Here is a 20,184-nt window from a genome sequence, read left to right as displayed (position 1 = left end):
TTATGCAAAGCGTGCTATTAGACTTCCTGTTGGGGTATAACGAAATCATCTTGAAAAGTAAGCAATCGACACCACTTTTTGTTTTAGTTATGGGTCATAGTGCTTCTTGCTAGGTATAATACCATTGCTAGACTATCATTGATGGATTTATCATCATTTGCTTCAAGCTACACTCTATTGTCAGGATTATGAGAATAAGCAAGATCCCAGATGTTGAGGCCATTGAATAACTTTTGGATCATTTGTCTAAATGCTTTGATTTTTGTGGTTTGTTTATAATCTCACTATTTCTGTCTCAATAATCACGACTGATAGCCAGACAATGACATATCTGGCTTGGTTATGACAAATGGTGAGAATAGAACGAAATTATTTTGCTCTAATTGCTCTTATCACTTGGTCAACCATGGTTAGCATGGTCTTGCCAAGAAGAACATTCGATATTAAAAGACTATTTCATTGTATGAGGTTAAAGAGACGAATAAGGCGAAAAAGAGCTCAAAAGTCTATATAAACGTTTGATGACATCATGATTGTGATTATTGATGCTCTTTGCCATTATAACACCTTCACGTACATTCACGTCCGAAGCCTGGTACACCTTTAAATATTTCTATCAATGTGTCCAGATAAGAATCGAACTGCATCCGACCTTTACACGAGCCGGCTGTAACTACGATTAGACCGTTCTATCGCTTCTGTCACACTGCAATTATGTGCAAATAAAACCCAACAAAGAATAACAGGTACTTACTTTGTACCGGTTGGTCTAAAATGTTGAATTAGTCCAATCTTTAGCCGGTCTCATGGTACAGTCGTCAACTCGTACGACTTAATAACATGCCCGTCATGGGTTCAAGCCCCAAATAGACCGTGCCGCCATACGTAGGACTGACTATCCTGCTATGGGGGGAAATCAATAAGTCACTGAAAGCCAACCCCACAAGTGGGTTGGTAGGCCTTGACCGGCATCGGTTGTTGAGCCAAAGAAGAAGAAGAAGAAGTCCAATCTTTACACTTTACATACTTTGCAACATTTGAGAAATTGTGCTGCTAACCTGAAATAATAAAAGAAACCATAGAAGAATGGCCAACACTTAAGATCATTTTCTTTCACAATCATTGCAAATTAATACTGTGACACCTTCGGTAAGTAAATACACGCGATCGTTTAGATTTTCCTACGCTTCTTCGTTTATTGCAGCCTCTTTGACAACTTCACACCAAGAAGCACACAAAAAAGCATCGTTATTTACATCGACTATCCTTAAGCCTAGCGAAATAGAATGCCACTGACTTTGCATGCTGACGCGCACGCGAGGGTTGCTGTGTTTGAGTGTGTGTGTGTGTGTGGTTGTGGATTCTTTATGTGTATCTGTGTTTGCAGGTATTGTATGGTGTACGGTAAGTGTATCTCGTTTGTAGATATCCTTCCTGCCAGACATCTACCGCACTGTGCAGAGTGTACTGAGCATTTCTGGGCGCAGTTCAATCGCTTGAACTTCGCCCGACTGTCCCTCTGACCGCTCTAGGCGCTGGCCACTGGCGCGTCCTGGCCCGCTTGAATACCACCCGTTGGCCCAGTGCCGACCTTCGGATGGTAACCGTTCTCGTCGGCGGTGTAGTTCACCCAGTACGTCTGGCCGTCCGGACCGACGAACGAGTACGAGCCCTGCACGAACAGCGCCTTCACGTCCTTGCCCTCGGCGTCCTTCACATCCCGGTAGGTGCCGACTTCCGATCGGATCTGCCCATCGCTAAGCTCGTAGCTGCGGAACGATGCGGCAATGGGAAAAAGCAGAAATTAGGGGGTAAATTATCACCAATCGCCACTGCCAATCAATCACACGGGTCCAACACTTGTGTGCATCACACGCACAACACGCACCCAGCACTTACGTAAACTTGTAACCATCCAGTCCATTGTTTTCGCTGTAATATCGCACCGTTTGCACATCGTTCGGGTTCTGGCCGGCCGGCGCACCGCCCTGCTGGGGCGCGGGGGCCGACAACACAACGCGTCCTGCCAGCAGGACACAGCACACACTAGCAAACACCACAAACTGTTGCATCTTCGCTGCACTACGCTGCACGCTGTTTCACGCTGGATCGCAAGGGATGATAGAGCGGCGCTCGGGAGGAGTTCGCGGTTTGAGTTTGGCTTGCGAATGATGCTTCTACGTAACCATTGCGCGGTTTATATACAAACCCACCCGCTAGGCTTCGGTGTCTTCGGCGGGCCACAGACGCACTCCACGCCTGCCCAGGGGGTGGCGGTGGGTGTTGGACCTGGGGGAGGAGCTGGACGAAACCGTGGGTTCGGTTTGGGGTGAAGATTCTGTGCGGTTTCGTCTTCGGGTTTTCGTCTTGCGAGCATGCCGCAGAGTACACGATCTGCAGACGTACGGACACGGGCACAGACACACACACAGACACAAGTTCGCACGGTGTTGGTCGCGTCATCCCCGCCGCTAGCGCAAAACCGTCCACACAGCAGGGCGGGCAGGCGTTCGTGCACGTGTACCACAACCCGAGCGGACCGTGCTTTTTTGTCTTCTTCTTCTCTCGTGTATTTATGGAGTAAGCATGAAAATATGCAAAAGCCGCCCATTCCACGACGTTTCATAAATTCCAAATATTTCTCTCGAAGCTCGCTCGGCCACGATCGGACGCCGAAATCGATGCTTTAATCGTTTTAATTTTCAATCCACAGTACCCACCCGACTCTCAACCTCATGCTCCTCTCCAACCGACACCGAAAGATTCACTTTCATTCAACAACAAAAAGATCTCCAAACGATGCGATCTGTAGATACAAACGACACCATCCATCAGCTGGCGAGGAACCCCTTTTTGCTGTCAGCCGCTTTAAACGCGCGCAGTTTCGGAAAGATAAATGTGGGCCAGTGGTACTGGGATGCTCGTGCCGCCGCTGATATTGACTTAATTTAGGGTGACACACCGGTTTGCTGTGCGCTTGGCGTTGTGGCGTGTGGCCGATCTTCATCGCTTGCTGATGATCGTTTGGATAGCTTTGATTAATGGTGTTGCTGCTACGCTTATTTCGATCGGATTGTTATGTGATTAATACGGGCGTGTGTCGAGCTCATCGCACGTATTATGATTACTAAAATCGTTTATGTTTCTTTGACTTGTCTACTTCCTCTGAAAGATCATCTAAATCTACAATTTGCATAATAAAACGTTGCCTGTGAAATATTTCAAGTATTCGCTTCCTTCTATCCTCCCGGTGGCGATAACACCTTCAGCTGCGGGCCACTAAAAGCCCTGAATCCCGGGTCTCGGAAAGGAAGTGGATTGGAATTAATGGACATGCCTAATGGAGGTTATATTATTTCCTCCTCCTCTCCGCTGCTTCGAAAACGCACGGAACCGTGCCGGGAACAGCAGCGGCATCGGAATCAAAACCAGAAGCAATGCTCTGCCATCTACGAAAAATGTGCGTCGTCTTCGGCTCACCTTCCGCCTTCCTGCTAAAGGTCACCCGCGGAAAAGATGCGCGCATTCGGGATGCCGTCCCCGGAGCGCCTGTTTGGAACGAGCTAATTACTTCTTCGTAACGGGAAATCAATTCACTACGCAGAGTTTGAAGGATGGGAGCTCCGCCGAATGATGCTGCACGAATTAACGCAGTATCTCGGTGTACGATGGCACGTACACACGACGGTAGTTGCTAACATGATGACACTTATGGTCGTTTTATTTACGTTTTTGTGGGGTTTCTTTTTGTTGTTGTCGTTGCTGCTGTCCGATCGTTTGACGATCAAACACAGCAGCATACTTAAAGGTTTAGGTCAAACAGTGAGTTTATCACCCTTTTGGCTGACATTTTGGCCCAACAATGGAACGGTTTTGGTACCGATCAAACATCCTTTAAGCGCTCTTCCTCTCATATTGATCGATCGATGGGTTAATTAGTCGTTTGCTTGATCGCAAACGATTCGACCTTCTGATGGCAGATGTCATCCGTGTCTAACGCTCCCCCTAACATCCCGTGCGTCATTGGCAGCATGTTTTGAGCGTACTCTTCCCTTTCTTGAAGTTGGTAATGATTTCTGTCGTTGAAAAAAAAAGCTATTTAAACCCCATCCACGCTTCAGAACGTCGTAAAACAATCATCACCTACCGCAGCAGTCATTACAGTTAATTAGCTTTAAGACCTAAACGCAACGACGCTCGATATAAAATCACAACAAGTCCACAGCCCAGAATGGACTTACATCACACACTTTTTTGTTGTTGTATGGCGCCCGAGAGCCCCTTTAAACCAATCCACGCACCAACAAGTGATCAATTGCTCACTTAATCTCGCCAGCAAACGGCAAACAGCTGTCATAAAACGCACCATGCTCGATCGAACCCGTGGCGCTCGGGTGACACACACCTCCTCGAGCTCTCGCCACTGACGCGCTCATCACAGACCGGCCACCACTAGTTCCCCAACCTGCCAAAGAGGGTGCTTGCCTCATTCTCGACGGATATCGGTACTCTTCTGCCTATGCTGCTTCTGCTGCAATGGTTCATAAATTTCCCGAAAATATTGTCCCATAAATCGTGACATTTCGGTACGCTTTGTGTGGTTTGTCTCCTTCCTTTCCCCGGCGTCTGCTTTGCCGAGGGATCAACTTCATGGATCATGGCGCTGAGAAGATGGTTTCGGTTCTCACCCGGCCGATTGGCCAAGCGCGCTAGGCAAATGCGATTAGATGGTGCAAATGTCAGATCATCTTGGGGCCTTCCTGGTGCTGGATGCTAGTGTACACGAGACCAGCTGCACAACAGCAACTGCAAACTGACCCGACCCCGCCGGCGTCGAGACTGGACGCCTTCCCTACCGGAAATAGAATAAGTATTTGAGCCATGCGGAGCATTCGGCAGAGAAACAGTTACGAACACCGGTAACAACAGCAACGATACTGGGCGAAAAAGATGCCATGTTTTGCGGAACATGGCTTCAAATTGGCTCATAAATTTCACTCAACAAGTCGCTCGCCGGCATTGCTGCATGTTCGCCCGACCTCCCCGGGCAGCGATGTTCTTCCTCGCCCGGGATGGCCAGTGTGGCTGGCAACCGAACCGAGCAAGGAGCTTCAGTGAGAACGGGCACGAACTGGCCGTACCCAAATGTGTTCCCCTGGCTATGCAAATTGCACAATCGACAATCGACACAAATGGCTGCAATGCGATCCTCGCTATCCCCAGCGGCACACGGACAAAGTATCTCTCGCCTAGCATGCGCATCTTCAAGCGTGCCCCCATCGTCATCGGCATGCCAACACATTGCACATAATAAAATGTCACCCCAAAACGGTGCCACGGTTCTAGCGGGCTGGTGGGAAAGGGTTTTATTGATGGGGAAAAACGAGCAATGACTGTTTAGCTTATCAATTGATATAAATCACAAACAAAAAAAACAGTTACACAGCTCTCTGCTTTGTCAATTAAGATCTTCTTTGTCCAATTGATTGAAAGCTCTCGCTGAGTGCTGCAGCAAAGCCGCTCAAACTCATATCCCACTCCCACAGGAGCCCATCGAACCCCTTTTGGTGACATTTCCAACAAGCGCTATCGCTGGTTAAACCTAACCCCTTGGACCTAAACACGTTGGCCAGGTGGGCGCACTGTTTTAAACAAAACGAAAAATGCACGCTATGCGCAAAAAAAAAGCCCGATCCCTTCCACGTTGGGCACAAACCATTCTCTCGCCAGCCTGCAACCCGATAACTCCATCCTCACACACACACACCTCGACGGTGCATGATTTATGACCGCCAGCCTCACACCAAACCCAAAGCAGTGTGGGTTTTCGTGGTTTAGGAGCGCTCAGTCTCCCGCTCGTACCGGCACTGATTGGGGTCAAACCCTTTTGGCGAGTCTCGCCTCGCCGCGGATGATCGTCTAATCACAGTCCGGCCCACCCCAAAACTATTCCACGGGCTGGCGCTCGGACGAAAGTCTCCCGAGCGCATTTTTTGGGGAGATCACTTTGGGGGCGAGATGGTTCATCTGATTGTTGTGCGAAATTTGGACGAGTTTGTGCAACGGTTTTCCGTAAGGCTAAACAAACAAACCACCCGGCACAGCAAGCGGCTACCCGAAGCGGCAAAACGATCGCACTTAACCCACCCGCCGTGTGCCTTAACGATCACGACGATCGTGTGATGTGTGTGATAACGTGTTGCGTTTACTGCCAACAATCATCCCATGTGGGTTCGTGTCGATCAAAACGGCAACAAGCAAAAACAAAAACAAAAAACCCCATCTGTCTACAGTAAGATCACACGACGACGCATCTTCACCGCTTGTGAAGGTCCGCCGTTAATTACTGTCCATCAATAATGAAGCCTTTCTCGGGGATCCTGCACGGACTGTCCCAGGGCAGGTGAATTTTATTATTTTACCATTCTACACGACGCACCATTATTATTAGTGTGTCGAAAGTGATGAAGCAATCGAAACAAAGTTTACCCTCGGGCTAGGTCGTTCAAGCTAAAGCAAAACCGTGTACCTATTGGCAAGACTTCTTGCCAGCAGAGTTGGCTTCCTCCGAAGCCCGAAAACGCGCGCTTTTGTAAAGTGGGAAATTGATTACAGATCCTTAACCGCTGGACGCTTTCATCGTGCATGGTTTGATGCGCGGAAACCTTGAGAATTTATTGGCAAAACACACAGACGGGAGGTGCCGGTGAGGTCACACACCCTAAATACCAAAAGGCTACCAGGCAAATCAGGAAATTGATAGTTTGATAAATTAGCTAACGGGCCATCGGTGCGAATTCTTACCCACTGTTGGTGTTGATGTGGGGGGGGGGAGAGGCTTGCGTTGCTTCGGAAGCCTTGAAGATGTTGATAAATGCATTAGGCGACGAACCTCCGCGCGTGAAGTCTTTCGACGCGTTTGGTTAATTAGAAGTGTCTATACACCCGTGTGACACCCTTGCTTGCGGTGCAGTGCTGTCGCGTGCTGTCAAACAAACACCATTCCTATGGTGCGGGTCCTGCACCTCCTCAAGATCATAAATGTTTTGTTGAATAATTAAACGATTCAAACAATCGGCACCATTGATCGGGTGAGGTGATCGTACAGCATTGTTCACCAAAAAAAAAACCAGTTAGCAAGAAGCAGCAGAGTTATTAGCGCATCATGTGCACTTTTACGTTTTCGGCGCAATAAAATGCTGCCGGTAATAAAATTGATTTATGATTTATGTGTATCATGGGTCATGTCACTGCGCCTCTTGCTGCGCAAGCGTGCTACGGCGTCTCACCGTGGTGGTTCAGTACGGACCGGCCCTCGAGTACCGTAAGATCTTGACATTTCTGTAACGAAAATTTCCCACCCGAACAATGTCAAACGTTTTACGAGCGGCGAATGAAATGAAGCGCCGAGCGAAGAATGGGTAAAGGTTGGCCGCCGGCTGCAGAAATAACAACCCGCCCGCCCCGAAACGCTACCTGAATTGGCATCAATCTAATGTAATGCACAAGCAGAAGATCCACCACAGTCTAAATGTCAATGTCTTGCTGCTTTCATCGCACCCAGCCCGGCGTGCATTACCGGATGATCACGGTAAGTGAAGCGGGCGCGCGCACACGGTCTTTAAAATTCTAGCATCACATTACCCAACAGCACAACTGCTATCATTGTGTACACACTCACACACACACACCAAGCCACACACACACAGGAGGTCAAGGAAACTGACCGTCGACGGCCCCCCCAACAGCCCAGCGCTACTAATGCTCTTCGGTTTCCGTAGACATATTAACATTCCACCGGGCACGACGCTTCACCGTCGCCGATCCGTTTCGCTCCGTTCGCTCGCCTAAGATGACGAAGATGCTTTAACAGATGAACTTTAACCTGACTGGTTATGTTTGTTAAAAACATCGTTTGGGTAGTGAAGATAGTGCCGGTTTGGCTTTGAAACCATCGTAAATCGATCCGTATTCCCTCCCCGCAGCATACAACGTCGCATTTTAGCAGTACTCGCTGTTGGGTTCCCGCAAAGTTCATCGTGTTTACAACTTTCATCCGCCCCGTGTACCGCACGTCTCTGTGTTGCTGACGCCGTTATGCAACCCGGTGAAGGTTCATCGTACTTTCCTTTTGTCCCCCCTCAACACTTTGTGATCACTGCGCCATGTGCGCTGTACTACGGTTGTGTGTGATCTTCTGGACCTCCACGGATGAACCGCAGCAGCGCCAATTCACACTTGCGATCCCGCCCGGCTTTCATGATCACTGTGCCAGTGGGCCACCAGCGGGCGTCGAAGCGGAGTGCCACCTTGACATTATCAGCATCCTGCTGCCGGCGGTTCGGTCACGCTCACGCTCACGCTCAAAAAAAGGAGCCAACATTTTTCCCATGCCGGCTTCTGATGCTACCGCACTACAACACTTTCTTCATTGCGCTGCGAAAGATCAATGCAGTAGCCTCCTCTTCGCTGCTTATAAGGAAAATTTGCATTGACCCTTTTGACAGCCCGCACGCAGGGGAGGGAAAAAAAGCTCCTCTTCGGGGTAAAGAGCTACCAGCAGGCTTGTACGCATCAACCAGGCAGATGGGCAGATAGCAATTAATTTACGAACTGTGATGTGCACAGCAACAAAAAAAGCCAAAACATTGCACAACATGTGCGTTCTAATTAAAGCCCCGACAGATGGTGTGGGCTGCGATTTTAATGGTAAACAGCGGCGATGATATACGTGTAATTATTATACAGCAACTGTTGATAAGTTTTACATTAATTAATATAAAACAAGTGAAACAACGCGCACAGTTGACTTAAAAAATCGATCGTACCCAGCTCGTGAACGGGATGTGACCGTTGGCAAAGGGGTCGAGATAACCCTTCAGCGACCGCCGTCCACGCTCATTCTTCTGTGGAATTCATTGCAAATCCATTAATTGAATGCCCTTAAGGCACACTGTGATGGGTACTTGCGCCATCGCCGCACTGCCGATTGTCCCCAAAGACAAACAGATGAACAGGCTCCCCTGGCAGGAGGTGGTGGAATACGATACCGGCCATACCTTAAAACAAACATCCCCAAAGCGGTGCTGCCGGTACAGGCAGATAGACGCTCACAAAAATCCCCCATAATGATCCCATCTGGATTGGAAGAGCGCGCACCTCTTCTTATCTGATCGCCTATCGGTGAAGCGATCGGTGAAGCTTCACCAGTGTAAGAACGTAAATAAATCTTCTACCGCTCAGTGGAGCCACCCTTTTTCGGGGGGGGGGGGGGGGATTTATCGATCTGACGCGAACCGTCGGCAACCGTCGAGGTGCAGAACCGTTTTGGGCAGATGAGCCGCCGCACGGGTCGAGCCTCACTTGACCCCGGCGCGACTGTGGCCAAGGGCGAGGCGAACATCACATTGTCGCGCATTAATTTGTGCCGCTCGATTGAAGTTTTACGCTTCGTCATTCTTCGGAGCTGCTTCGGTGGTGCATTCGAGATTTCGGTGGCACTGTTGGGCCCATCCACACTTATCGAGAAGCATACTTGTCGAGAGGAGCCACAGTGCGCAGTAAAAAAAAACCCAAAACATTTAATTGCATACGAAACCACTACTCGTTGTTGCCACTTTATTGGAGGACAGTTTTTTTTTTGTATACAAATTTAATCCAAACGATTTATCACATCACAAGCACCTGCTGGGATGGTTCTGTTCAGGTTCGTCGCTTACTCTTCCCCGACGGCTCGTTCAAGTCTTTTGAGTTTGTTTGAAGGTGCGCACACCAGCAAAAAAAAACTCTCTCTAAATGTCTTCATTTTTTGCACACAAAAATTGTTTATCTAATTAATGCAAATAATCGCCAAAATTTGCCACTAATTAACAGCCCTGCCAAAAGCAGCGCACCCGAAGGAAACACATTTTACCGGCTAGACGAATGTGGCGCAAAGAATGATAGTAAACGAAGAATGTAAACGCGTTCTTCTGCCTTACTGGCGCTGGAAAGAATTCTCCGCGTTTCCGCATCCTCATAACGTTTCGATTAATTACACTGGTGCGCGCCGGTGTTGCTGGAGCTTACATTTCCCACCGTTTAATTACCGCGCCAAGCGCCAATCTTTGCGATGACTGTGGCGAATGATCGCTAAACCCCGTCTGTGTTGCCGTCGCCGTTGCCCAGCAACAAAAGGAACCACCGAGAAGCGCTTCATCTACGCACTGGCGTATCGGTTGGCTTGGTTTGCGCCTCAAACTTCCGCGGCACCCTGCGTGTTGTGTTTGCATGAAGGTGGTTTGCGTGAAAAGAAAAATCAGAACTGCTCACGTCACTTCCAGCGGGCCCACAAGTACGCCATGGGGCAATGGACTGAAGCAGAATTGACAGGGAGGAGGAGTGCTATTGCTTCTCGAGCACAAGATTGGATGCGTGAGAACAGGAAAGGTTGTATTGCGTCTTTAAACCCGATTCAGAGGTTCACACAGGACGATGAGCTGTTAAGTTTATGCAATACGAAAATTGTTTCATTTTCTTTACACCTGCTCGTATGTTTTTTTTTTTTTTTTGCGCACTTCTAACGACCTCAACTCCATTCGCCGCACATAAATCTCGAAAAGTACTGTTGCGTTTTAAAAATGCCACCAAATGGCTATCGGTCCACGATCTACGATCGTTCCTTCCCAACCCCATGCTGCTCCATGTTGGCAAAGTCGCCACACACAGACACACACACACAAATCATTTAACAGGGCGAATTAATTCCAATTCAACGATAATTATTTTTAATTCCTCCCTACGCCCCAATCTGATCGATCCGATCTGGTGGCACGCTGCTGTTTTGCCCGCGATCCGAACCGGCTGCACTTGATCTTGGCGCCGGCGAAGGACACACCGAAGGCACACGCGGTGGCTGGAAAATCCACCTTTACCGTTACAAGATCGCGGACGCGGGGGGGGGGGTGACTTCCATTTTCCTTGCCATTTCGTACACGAGCCTCCCCGAAGTGTTTGGTTTTCCGCCGCGCCGCTTCAATGTCATTACGAAGCTGCGCTACACTACATAGCTACTTGAGCGACTATCTCGCTCTCTCTCTCTCTCGTGCGTGGTCGGGTTCACGTGGGCGAACTATCACTTAAGTGGAGCAGCCCCAAAAGCCTACCAAAGAGTGGTTGATCCAAAAAAACAACTTGCGCTCGAGACTTAAGGGCACGTTTCGCAAGGTCGGGCGGGCATTGCAATCCTGGCAGGTGGGTGCTGCGGTACGGTATGATTTAATAAGTGGAAAAAAGTACACATTGCACTCCAGCCTCCAGTGTTGTGTCCATCGTACACATCGTGTACGGTTGGATTCGCTTGGCCTCAATCTTCACTGCACTAACGAGTGTGTTTTGTCCAAATGTCAAAGCCCTATCACGATCGTGTGGCACACGCGCGTCATCTGCCGATGAAAACATGAGTGTTTCGTCTTGGCAGTGTTGGCCTATCTTCATTTATCACGCCTCTACTACTACAAGCGCTACAAGGGGTGAGGCTAAGCATTAGGCGAGCGATTATGCGTAGCAGTAATAGATAAACAGATCGTTTCTTCTGCACTGTGAGGCTGTGCTTGTTAGGAGATGTTGAGACCTATTTGGTGCATTCTTGCTTTGAGTTTTTTTTTTTTTTCAACTGCCCAGTTACGCCCAGACGGTGTAAGTGAAAAACTGTCCCATTCATTAACAAGTGTTTTTTTTTCTTCATTCTTTTCGCAAAAAAAAACACCTTTAGCAAAGGGTAAGGTGTGTGCCACTTGATATTTCGATTAAAAAAATGAAACACACCACACGTCCTATCGCACCACAGTGGCATTTAAATTAATGCGTTTTTCCTCCCATGCGGAATCTATCAAAAACAATCAAACGACTCATCAAAACGGCCAACAGCGACGGACCGGTTTGGGGCAAAGGGGGGCTACCATCTACCAAACTCCTTTGACAACATATTTGCCCCGCGCGGTAAAGCGCCTGCTTAGTTTATGTGCCTTCAACAACATTTCTGTATCATTAGTGGAGGCTGAAGAAGCTTCTCACCGATCGATGGTACGATGTTGCAAACGGAAACATATCCACATCGAAAAAGCAGAAGATAGTGTGTGTGTGTGCTTGTGGTGGATGGCAGCAGACCTTCAATTTCAGGCAAAGTGGAATCTTCAAACTCGCCTCGCCGCCGAGGGAAGGCAATTTCATAATCATAAAGCATCAAAGCATTTCGTTGGAACGGGGAGGGAAGTGAGCTTTTCGGTGCCACCTTTGGGTCACCCACCGTATCATCATTAAACTGACCTCGTTTAATCGTCTTTATAAAGCGCAAGGGCGTACCTTCCTACAACAACAGCAACAATACACACACCGTGCAGCAATTGTCACGACCAAACGGCGCGCGACGTCATCCTGCAGCACGGGGTCTCTTCCCGCCATCCACTTTGCTGTGTGATTAAGCAATCCGATAATCCCTGCGCTGCGCGACAACAACTGCTTTGACACACGCAAAACGCTCGCGCACAGTCCACCCGTTTTTCCCGTCGTCCCAAATCATCGAAATTAATTACATAATTTTTCATCCCACTCCGCTTCCCCGTTTTGTTCACACGGTTGTTCTGTCTCTGCTAGTGATAATCATTGAAAAAGGAATGGGAAAGGATTCCACCACACACACGTCGTTCCTGTTCTTCGGTGAGCGCTGAGCGCATCAACCTGTAACCATAGCTACGACGACGATTAGTGTTGCTGCGCATCACAGTTCATCAAAACCGATCACAACGATGTCACCGTTCGCAGCAGTCTGAGGCGCATTGTGACTGGTGGGCGACTTCACGCGACCCACGTGGTAGGCGGCATTGGATTAGGAGGTTCAGGGTGCGAAGGTTACACATCGACTGTGCACGGTCGTGCCCGGGTGTCTTAATTAATATTCCGCATCGGATGGCGGGTGGCGGTTGTCGGCTGCGATAGCGCATCAGAGGACGCAGGACCCAGCCAATAGCACAATATGCCGCACCATCGGATAGACAAGATGACATTTTTATCAGAGTTCAAACGGTGATTGACAGTTGCGCAATGAGTACACGAAGTGCGCGGAGTATGATCGAGCCGCTTACCATTGCACCCGAGGCCCGAGACCGGGAATGAAGCAAAGTGCGATTCTACGATACGCGCGCGCAATGCTTGGAGGGCTACGTATCCCGATTTCCTGCTGGCGCAGTGTAGCGACGACTCGCCGTCGTATGCCCTCGTCTCAATGATGACAATGCTGGGTGATATAATCTCGACCGGCTCTGCTCGCGGAACCATTTTGCTTGTCGACGACATTTAGCAGTTTTCGGCCCCGATCGATGGATGTCGCCGCGCACCGGCACAAGAAAGAACGCATCCGAAACGTTTTCAAAAGCAATGAGGCAACGGGCACTAATGGGAAATCACTTACAATCCAATCACCCAGCGGCTCCATGGCTCCAAAGATTTGATGTGATGCTCCAAAATGACGCAAAGGGAACAGTGAATACATTATTGCACACCCGATCCCGTACCTGACCCGTCGCGAGATCGTTCCCAACAGCCACGATCGACTTTCTATTGCTTCGCTTCCTTCTGCTGTAGCGCGCCACGCCACGCGAACGTAACGCAGATAGAGAAAAAAGGGACCGAGATTTTGTGTGATTTGAACGACGGTTTGAATTAAATAACAAACGCTTTTCCGTGAATGTGATTGTGCGCGACAGGGCGGCTCGTGCGAACGAACAAACGACCAGTCACACCGTGTCATAATTTTGATTTTGACTTTTGTGGCATAAGGTATGCGGCGCGCTGTGCCCCAATAAAAGCGCAAACGAAGCCCAATTCCTAATGCCTTCGCGTATAGCACACGTTCGCGGGCGTATGTCCCACTTCTCACAACGCCCTGAAAATCGGCGTGCCACTGGCGTGCTCTGCTGCCTAGAACAAACGATGCTTTTCGGCGGAAATTAACATATTTTGGGCATTTCCTTTGCCGACCAAGCGTAAGGCCGCATGCGCGCCCACCGATGTGACATTGCTTTGTTCTGGGCAACGCAAAACGGCTCCCACCTTCGAAGGTCGGCTAACTTCAGATAATTGAGCTTTGCAACCTCTCAAGTACGGACGATATGTTGGTCAGCATGGAGAGCAAGCGCAGGCCGCAGATTTTACTTCCCCTTGGCCCTTGACTTTTCCTTCCCAACGTGCTTTGTGGCGTGGCCAGAGCCACCTCTCTCGTCAGCGCATTGCTGGGCGGGTGTGTTGATTAACTGACAGGAATTTGATTAACTCTCTGCGCTTTGTTCGCGCTGCTTGTTGAGATCAGAAGAAGAAGAAGAAGAAGAAGAAAAAGGCGTTCGTACGAGTAACTGCGAATCTTCCGGAGATGCACTGCGCAGTCTGTCTATCATCACCCGCGACGGTGGCGTGATAGATCAATGACCGGGGGAAAATAGTCACATTTTCTACCGTTCTTTGTCTTCGTCTGCAAACAAGGAAAATATAAAATTAACATCAAAAGTTACTGCCCGCTTTGGCAGTGTGTGTTGCAATCGCACTTTGGCCATTGTTTCGGTTGGTGATCCTATGGGATCTTTCGGTGGAACACCGATCAAATTTGGTGCGATAAGACAGCGGAACATCGGAAAATAATCACTACCTGGTGTGGGTGTGGTGCCTCATCTCATCATCATCCGGTGAGATGTTTTCTCTTTTTTCCAGACGGGCGTGTGCCGATGTTGTACGTATTACCAGCACTCGGCCCCGAATTTCCCGAAGCAACCAAAACGCCCAATGGAAATGGTACGATGTTAAACACGCTGAAATGATCATGCAAAGTTGGGGCGTTGTGGTAGATGGATGAAGTAACATTTTTTTGAGTATTTTTTAGTCATAACGTTCGGTTATAGAAGGGGTCAGGCAAAGTCCAGCCCACGGTCAAATGTGGTCTATCTGGCCCGCGAGACTATTGTATCGGGATGTAGTTGGATCCAAATTATTATTGAATTGTTAAAAAAGCATTCGCTGTTTAATTTACAAATTGTATGTATCGTGGATGGACACTTTAGAGCACATTTTGATGAACTCTTTGCAATGGACCAATGAGTTCAGTTACTTCTTCTTGTAGTCTAATAAGGCCATTAGCTACAAAACTGGAATATATTAGACAAATTAACAACTTCTGATCTAGCCAGACACTTTAGAAGTTACGCCGAGTAAGGATGGCCCTTATTGGCTAGATCCGCCCAAAATTGTTAGCTAGCACTTAAAGAATCTATTGAAAGGATTCTAAACATTTCTTTAGCATTATCAAATGTGCCCCTGTTCTGGATGACCCCGACAACTAAAGCTTGAAACCAACTATAAGAGTTTCATTGAATTTTATGACAGTTTATGAGAAACTGGATGGCTGAGACATGTCATGAGGACTGACTCATGCCCCACCAAGAAGGTGTTCGACAGCGATCCCCAGCTCGGTATAAGGCGCAGAGAAGCACAGCGAACTCAATGGCTGGATCAGGTGAACCGAGACCTGTCGGAGATCGGGTGGCGTGGTTATTGACCGGGCAATGTCACATGGACGTGCTCTATCTAGTTAAGGTAGTTTAGGAAAACATAAAAGAATTGGGGAAATCCCGAGTTGACGTTGATGTATGTCGGTGTTGTTTAGGCAAAGATATACTTTTAACAATTCTTCGATGCTGCTTCAAAGATTCTTCTGTGCTCTACAATGGGATAGGATCCGAAGCCCTTCTGAGGGATAATATAGGCTCTCCTACTTAACTCCTATCCAGACAAGTTCGTGGTAACATGTGTCATCACATAGTCAAGCTTGGGTACACGGACTAGTTACAACCCCTCGGGAAACAGAGTCGTAATGAGGGATTTTTTTTGTTATTCCATTTACTTGAAAAGCTTGCCGACCCCTGAGTAAACTAAAAAAACGTGTTGACCGATACGTCGCTCAAAGCACCATTGTGTTTGCAGCCACTCGGCAGTGCCAAAGGGTGATACTTTTATTGTACTCTTGGGTGCAATTAGCGACAATAAAACGTTTAATTAGTGCAACATCGAATGTTCCTCCGCAAATAGGGGTTAATATGCACTGATATCAGGGCAATTCATTGCACACTCTTCGTGCCAGCTATTGGACCCGTTTTGTTTGCCACATTACACCAAGCCTGTTTTCCAGCATTTCCAGCCACCTGACGCCTTCCTTTTAGAACTCTTTGCAGCCATCCGTGACCCACTTCTACGACAAACACACCGCACGATACGCCCCAACCGATACTGACACAGATCCACAGCGACATCAAATGCTCAAACTCCAGCGAACTGTCCACCACCGTGAGTAAGTGCACGGACGGCTGCAGATACTGCTCGTACTGGTGCCGAAACAAACCCATCAGCCCGGCCTCATACATCCACCATAAGTACATCGCCACCAGATCGGTCAGCGGTGAGCCACGAGCAAACGCGTACGATAAATAGCTGTATCTTGCCACCATTTCCGGAACAATGTATGACCGCTTTCGACCACTAACCGGATCAATGCCGACGTTTTCACTGATCTCGTACGAAGCCATCGCGAAGCTTTCCAGATGAGCACACTGGCTAGAGAATGGCGCACACACGGATGCGCCAACACCGCGCGCCATTATTGGATCCCTCAAGCGTGGTTCAAGATTGTTCAAAAATGCGTCCATTCCTTCCTGCAACCTTATCGGTATGCCCGTGGTGAAAAATTCGTCCAATGTTTTCGCATCCGGAACAAACCGGTAGGCAAGAAAAAAGGATGTCACCGTAGCGAGATACGACTCGATAAGGACGAAGCTAATGATCGCGAGACAGATGCGATAAAAGGATGCAATCGGTTGGCGAGCGAAAAGCTGTTGCCCCAATCGTCCCAACCGAGTGTGCTGCTTGGAAAGTTCATTCAATGCGCTTATCATAACCGTGCACACTACGATAAACCACCAAACCGCGCCTGAGAACGGACGCAGCAACGATTGCGTCAGGTCGATCTGCGTAGTGCGTGGAGCTACCAGACAGTAGTACGTAATGTCCGGGATGTACACGACGGGCAGAATACCCACATCCACGTGTCGGCGCGTCATCATTACGTCCGCCTTCAACCGATGCAAACTGCCAGTTATGTCCGCGATATCATTTTCTCTACTATCCGTTGGTTGAACGATGCGCACCTGCAGCTGACAGCCGATCCGTTCCATAACGGTTTCGAAAATGTTCACATCAATCCCACCAAACGATCGATGTTCGCCCTGGAAGTGGGTATAGGGAAAGGATATCAATGCCTGGGCGTAGATATCGAACGTGACATTGCGCAACAGGCCGCGGTTCCACTCAAACGCCGGTGCGTATGTCAGTGAACCGTTCATGAAGTAAACTCTCGACGCAAAGAACAGCGTGTACTGGAGCTCTGCCGCCCGGCGCAGCCCAGTCACACACCAGTACACGACGTTGTACGTTGAGAACGCAGATCCAAGCTCGATTGCGACCGCTACATTGCCCTTAGGAAGGTACGCGTCCTCCACTAGCACGATGTACTTCCCATTTCGAACGATCCTGGTAAAGTCACGCATGATCGCTTTGAATTGGATGTGCAAGTTGCTCTAAAACAAGGTGAAAAGCGTAACTGTTAGTAAAATGGGTTCATAACTCAAAGTTAAACACTGCAAAACACTTACCAATGTGCTGCAATCCACGTACATTACGATTAAGCTTGTCTCATCGGGTGTGCCGATGGAGAAGCCGCTCTGTACGATCACTTTAGGGTACGGCAAGGCAAGATAACTCTCATAAGTGGCAAGTTTTTCCAATCCTACCAAGTACAACGTTCTCGAGTTATGGTGAAAGCATTCTTCCACCAAGGTGGAGATTGCCTTAGGCACTTGCGTAGGTTCAGTTGCAGCAGCGAATATAACTCCAACAGCTAGCCCAACCAATACCATTCGCTTCCATGCCATCGTGCTTTGCCGGTATGACTGAAGTGTGTGAAAGTATCTTACTGAGTATCCTGAGCCCAAGATGACCTAAATTTCTATCCAAATAACGTGTAATGGTATCATGGTATTGACCAAGCCAATGATATGTTACTCTCGAAGCAGTAGATTGCCTATATCTTCCTAATAATTATAATTCTGTATTGTGTTTTCAGTGTGTTGCTTTCAAAACATGGACCACTTCGTTCCTGTTGTGTCTCTTGGGAGAGATAATTACACATGCAAACAAATATGTTGCTACTAATTAGTGCTTCCGATAGTAATTGCGATAGAAATTGCGATCCTTCACAGATGCTCATTTAAAGCCTTTCGGACCAGTTCTAAAATAAACACACAGCACGACACTCCCCAACCGATACCGACGCAGACCCACAGCGACATCAGATGCTCAAACGTCAGCGAATCTTCTAGCGTATGTGCATAACCGTTCGGTTGCAGATACTGCTCGTAATCTTGATGAAACAAACGCATCAGCCCGGCTTCATACATCCACTGTAGGTACACCGCTACCACATCGGTCAGCGGTGAGCCACGGGCAAACGCGTACGACATGCAGCTGTATCTTGCCACCATCTCCGGCACAATGTACGATCGCTTGCGGCCACTGATCGGATCTACCCCAACCAGTTCCTTAATCCTCACCGAAGCTCTCGCGAACGTATCCAAATGGGCACATCCGCTAGAGAACTCTTCGCACTCCGTACCGCGAACAGCTCGTGCTACTATAACATCTCTTACGCGTGGTTCAAGATTGTTCAAAAAATCGTCCATTCCTTCCTCCAACCTTATCGGAATGCCCGTGGCGAAGAATTCGTCCAATGTTTTCGCATCCGGAACAAACCGGTAGGCAAGAAAGAAGGATGTCACCGTAGCGAGATACGACTCGATAAGGATGAAGCTAATGACCGCGAAACAGGTGCTGTAGAACGAAGGCAGCGGGGGGCAGGAATAGATCCACCTCAGCCACACACCCATTCGGGTGTCGTACTGCGAGAGCTCACTCAATACACTTATTGCCACTGCACAGCCCACGATAAACAGCCACACTCCGTACGAGAACGGGCGCAACAACGATTGGGTTAGATTGATCTCCGAAGCGCGTGGAGCGACCAGACAAAAGTAGGTAGCTTCGGCAATATACACAACGGGTAGAATATTCGGATCCACGTGTCTGCGCGTGAGCATTATGTCCTCATTTATCCAACTCAAACTATCAACTATATGCTCAACATCACTATCACTATTGACCGTCGGCTCTACCACGCGCATTTCCAGTACGTACCCAAGTTTCTTTATGATAGTGAACATAACTGTCACATCTATACCACGATACTCTTCCCCTCGCAAGTATACGTATGGAAAGGAACTTAACGCAATACCGTTGATTGTTAACCTCATATCACGCCTCAGTCCTCGCCTCCACTCAAACACCGGTGCGTATGTCAGCGTGCTGCCGATCGTGTGAACATGTCGGGCAAGATATAAAGAGTACTGGAGCACTGCCGCATGCCGAAATCCCGTCACACACCAGTACACGATGTTGTACGTTGCAAAGAAGTGTCCAAGATCGGCCGAAATCGAACCATTTCCGGGCCGCAGGAGAGCATCCTCTACCAGCACGAGGTACTTTCCGTTCCGTACGATTCGGTTAAAATCACGCAAGATCATGCTCAGTGTGCTGTACATGAAGCTCTGCAGCGGGGGGAACAAAAAAAACACATATTAAAACAAAATCAATACCAAGTATAGTGCTCAAGTAACTCACACGTGTCCTGCAATCTACGAACAATACTATCAAACTTGACTCATCGGGCATACCGATGGAGACGCCGCTCTGTACGATCACTTTAGGATATGGCAGGGCGAGATAACTTCGATAGCTGACCATTCCCTCCAAGCCTACCAAGTACAGCGTTCTCGATTGTTGGCGAAAACATTCTTGCACAAAACGTATGAGAGCGGATGGTGCCTTGACAACTTCCGCAGTAGGCGATAGGGCACCGAATGTAACTCCAATCGCTATTCCACACAGCACGAGAAAGATTCGGGACGACAACATCATCATGCGTTACTGGTACGCGACTGAGCGGAGTCGCACCGGGACAGAGCCGTCCACACAAACTTTTAATTACTATATCTACAA

At 48.5% G+C, this 20,184-nt stretch overlaps 2 protein-coding genes across 3 annotated transcripts; both read right to left on the bottom strand.

Moving 5' to 3' along the window:
- Positions 1 to 1,170: 1,170 nt before the first annotated feature.
- Positions 1,171 to 2,189, bottom strand: LOC121589976 (endocuticle structural glycoprotein ABD-5-like). The gene is made up of 2 exons (XM_041909282.1): positions 1,900 to 2,189; positions 1,171 to 1,769 (listed from the first exon to the last, which is right to left on the bottom strand). Exons 1-2 carry the CDS (start codon positions 2,070 to 2,072, stop codon positions 1,529 to 1,531), a joined length of 414 nt encoding a protein of 137 aa, XP_041765216.1. The 5' UTR covers positions 2,073 to 2,189; the 3' UTR covers positions 1,171 to 1,528.
- Positions 2,190 to 15,720: 13,531 nt separating this feature from the next.
- LOC121588844 lies at positions 15,721 to 20,074 on the bottom strand. Of its 2 annotated transcripts, XR_006004232.1 has the most exons (3): positions 19,807 to 20,074; positions 17,727 to 19,733; positions 15,721 to 17,651 (listed from the first exon to the last, which is right to left on the bottom strand). XR_006004232.1 is itself a non-coding variant. In XM_041907270.1 (2 exons), the coding sequence occupies exons 1-2, from the start codon at positions 18,003 to 18,005 to the stop codon at positions 16,140 to 16,142; spliced, it is 1,791 nt and encodes a 596-aa protein (XP_041763204.1). In that variant the 5' UTR covers positions 18,006 to 18,331; the 3' UTR covers positions 15,721 to 16,139. The 2 variants fall into 2 exon arrangements, 1 of the variants encoding a protein (XP_041763204.1); XM_041907270.1 differs by lacking the exon at positions 19,807 to 20,074 and having other exon boundaries at positions 17,727 to 18,331.
- Between the last annotated feature and the right edge of the window lie 110 nt (positions 20,075 to 20,184).

Source organism: Anopheles merus, chromosome 2R (genome assembly GCF_017562075.2).
Source record: "Anopheles merus strain MAF chromosome 2R, AmerM5.1, whole genome shotgun sequence".
NCBI classification, from domain to species: Eukaryota; Metazoa; Arthropoda; class Insecta; order Diptera; family Culicidae; genus Anopheles; species Anopheles merus.
This window is presented reverse-complemented; position numbering and strand designations above follow the sequence as displayed.

What these genes read in the sequence shown, in the direction of transcription:
- LOC121589976 (XM_041909282.1), bottom strand. Translation starts at nt 2,072, where the DNA reads ATGCAACAGTTTGTGGTGTTTGCTAGTGTGTGCTGTGTCCTGCTGGCA. An exon ending in CTGGATGGTTACAAGTTTAC is followed by an intron (nt 1,770 to 1,899) that starts GTAAGTGCTGGG and finishes ATCGTTCCGCAG; the next exon opens with CTACGAGCTTAGCGATGGGC.
- LOC121588844 (XM_041907270.1), bottom strand. Translation starts at nt 18,005, where the DNA reads ATGGCATGGAAGCGAATGGTATTGGTTGGGCTAGCTGTTGGAGTTATA. An exon ending in ACGTGGATTGCAGCACATTG is followed by an intron (nt 17,652 to 17,726) that starts GTAAGTGTTTTG and finishes ACCTTGTTTTAG; the next exon opens with AGCAACTTGCACATCCAATT.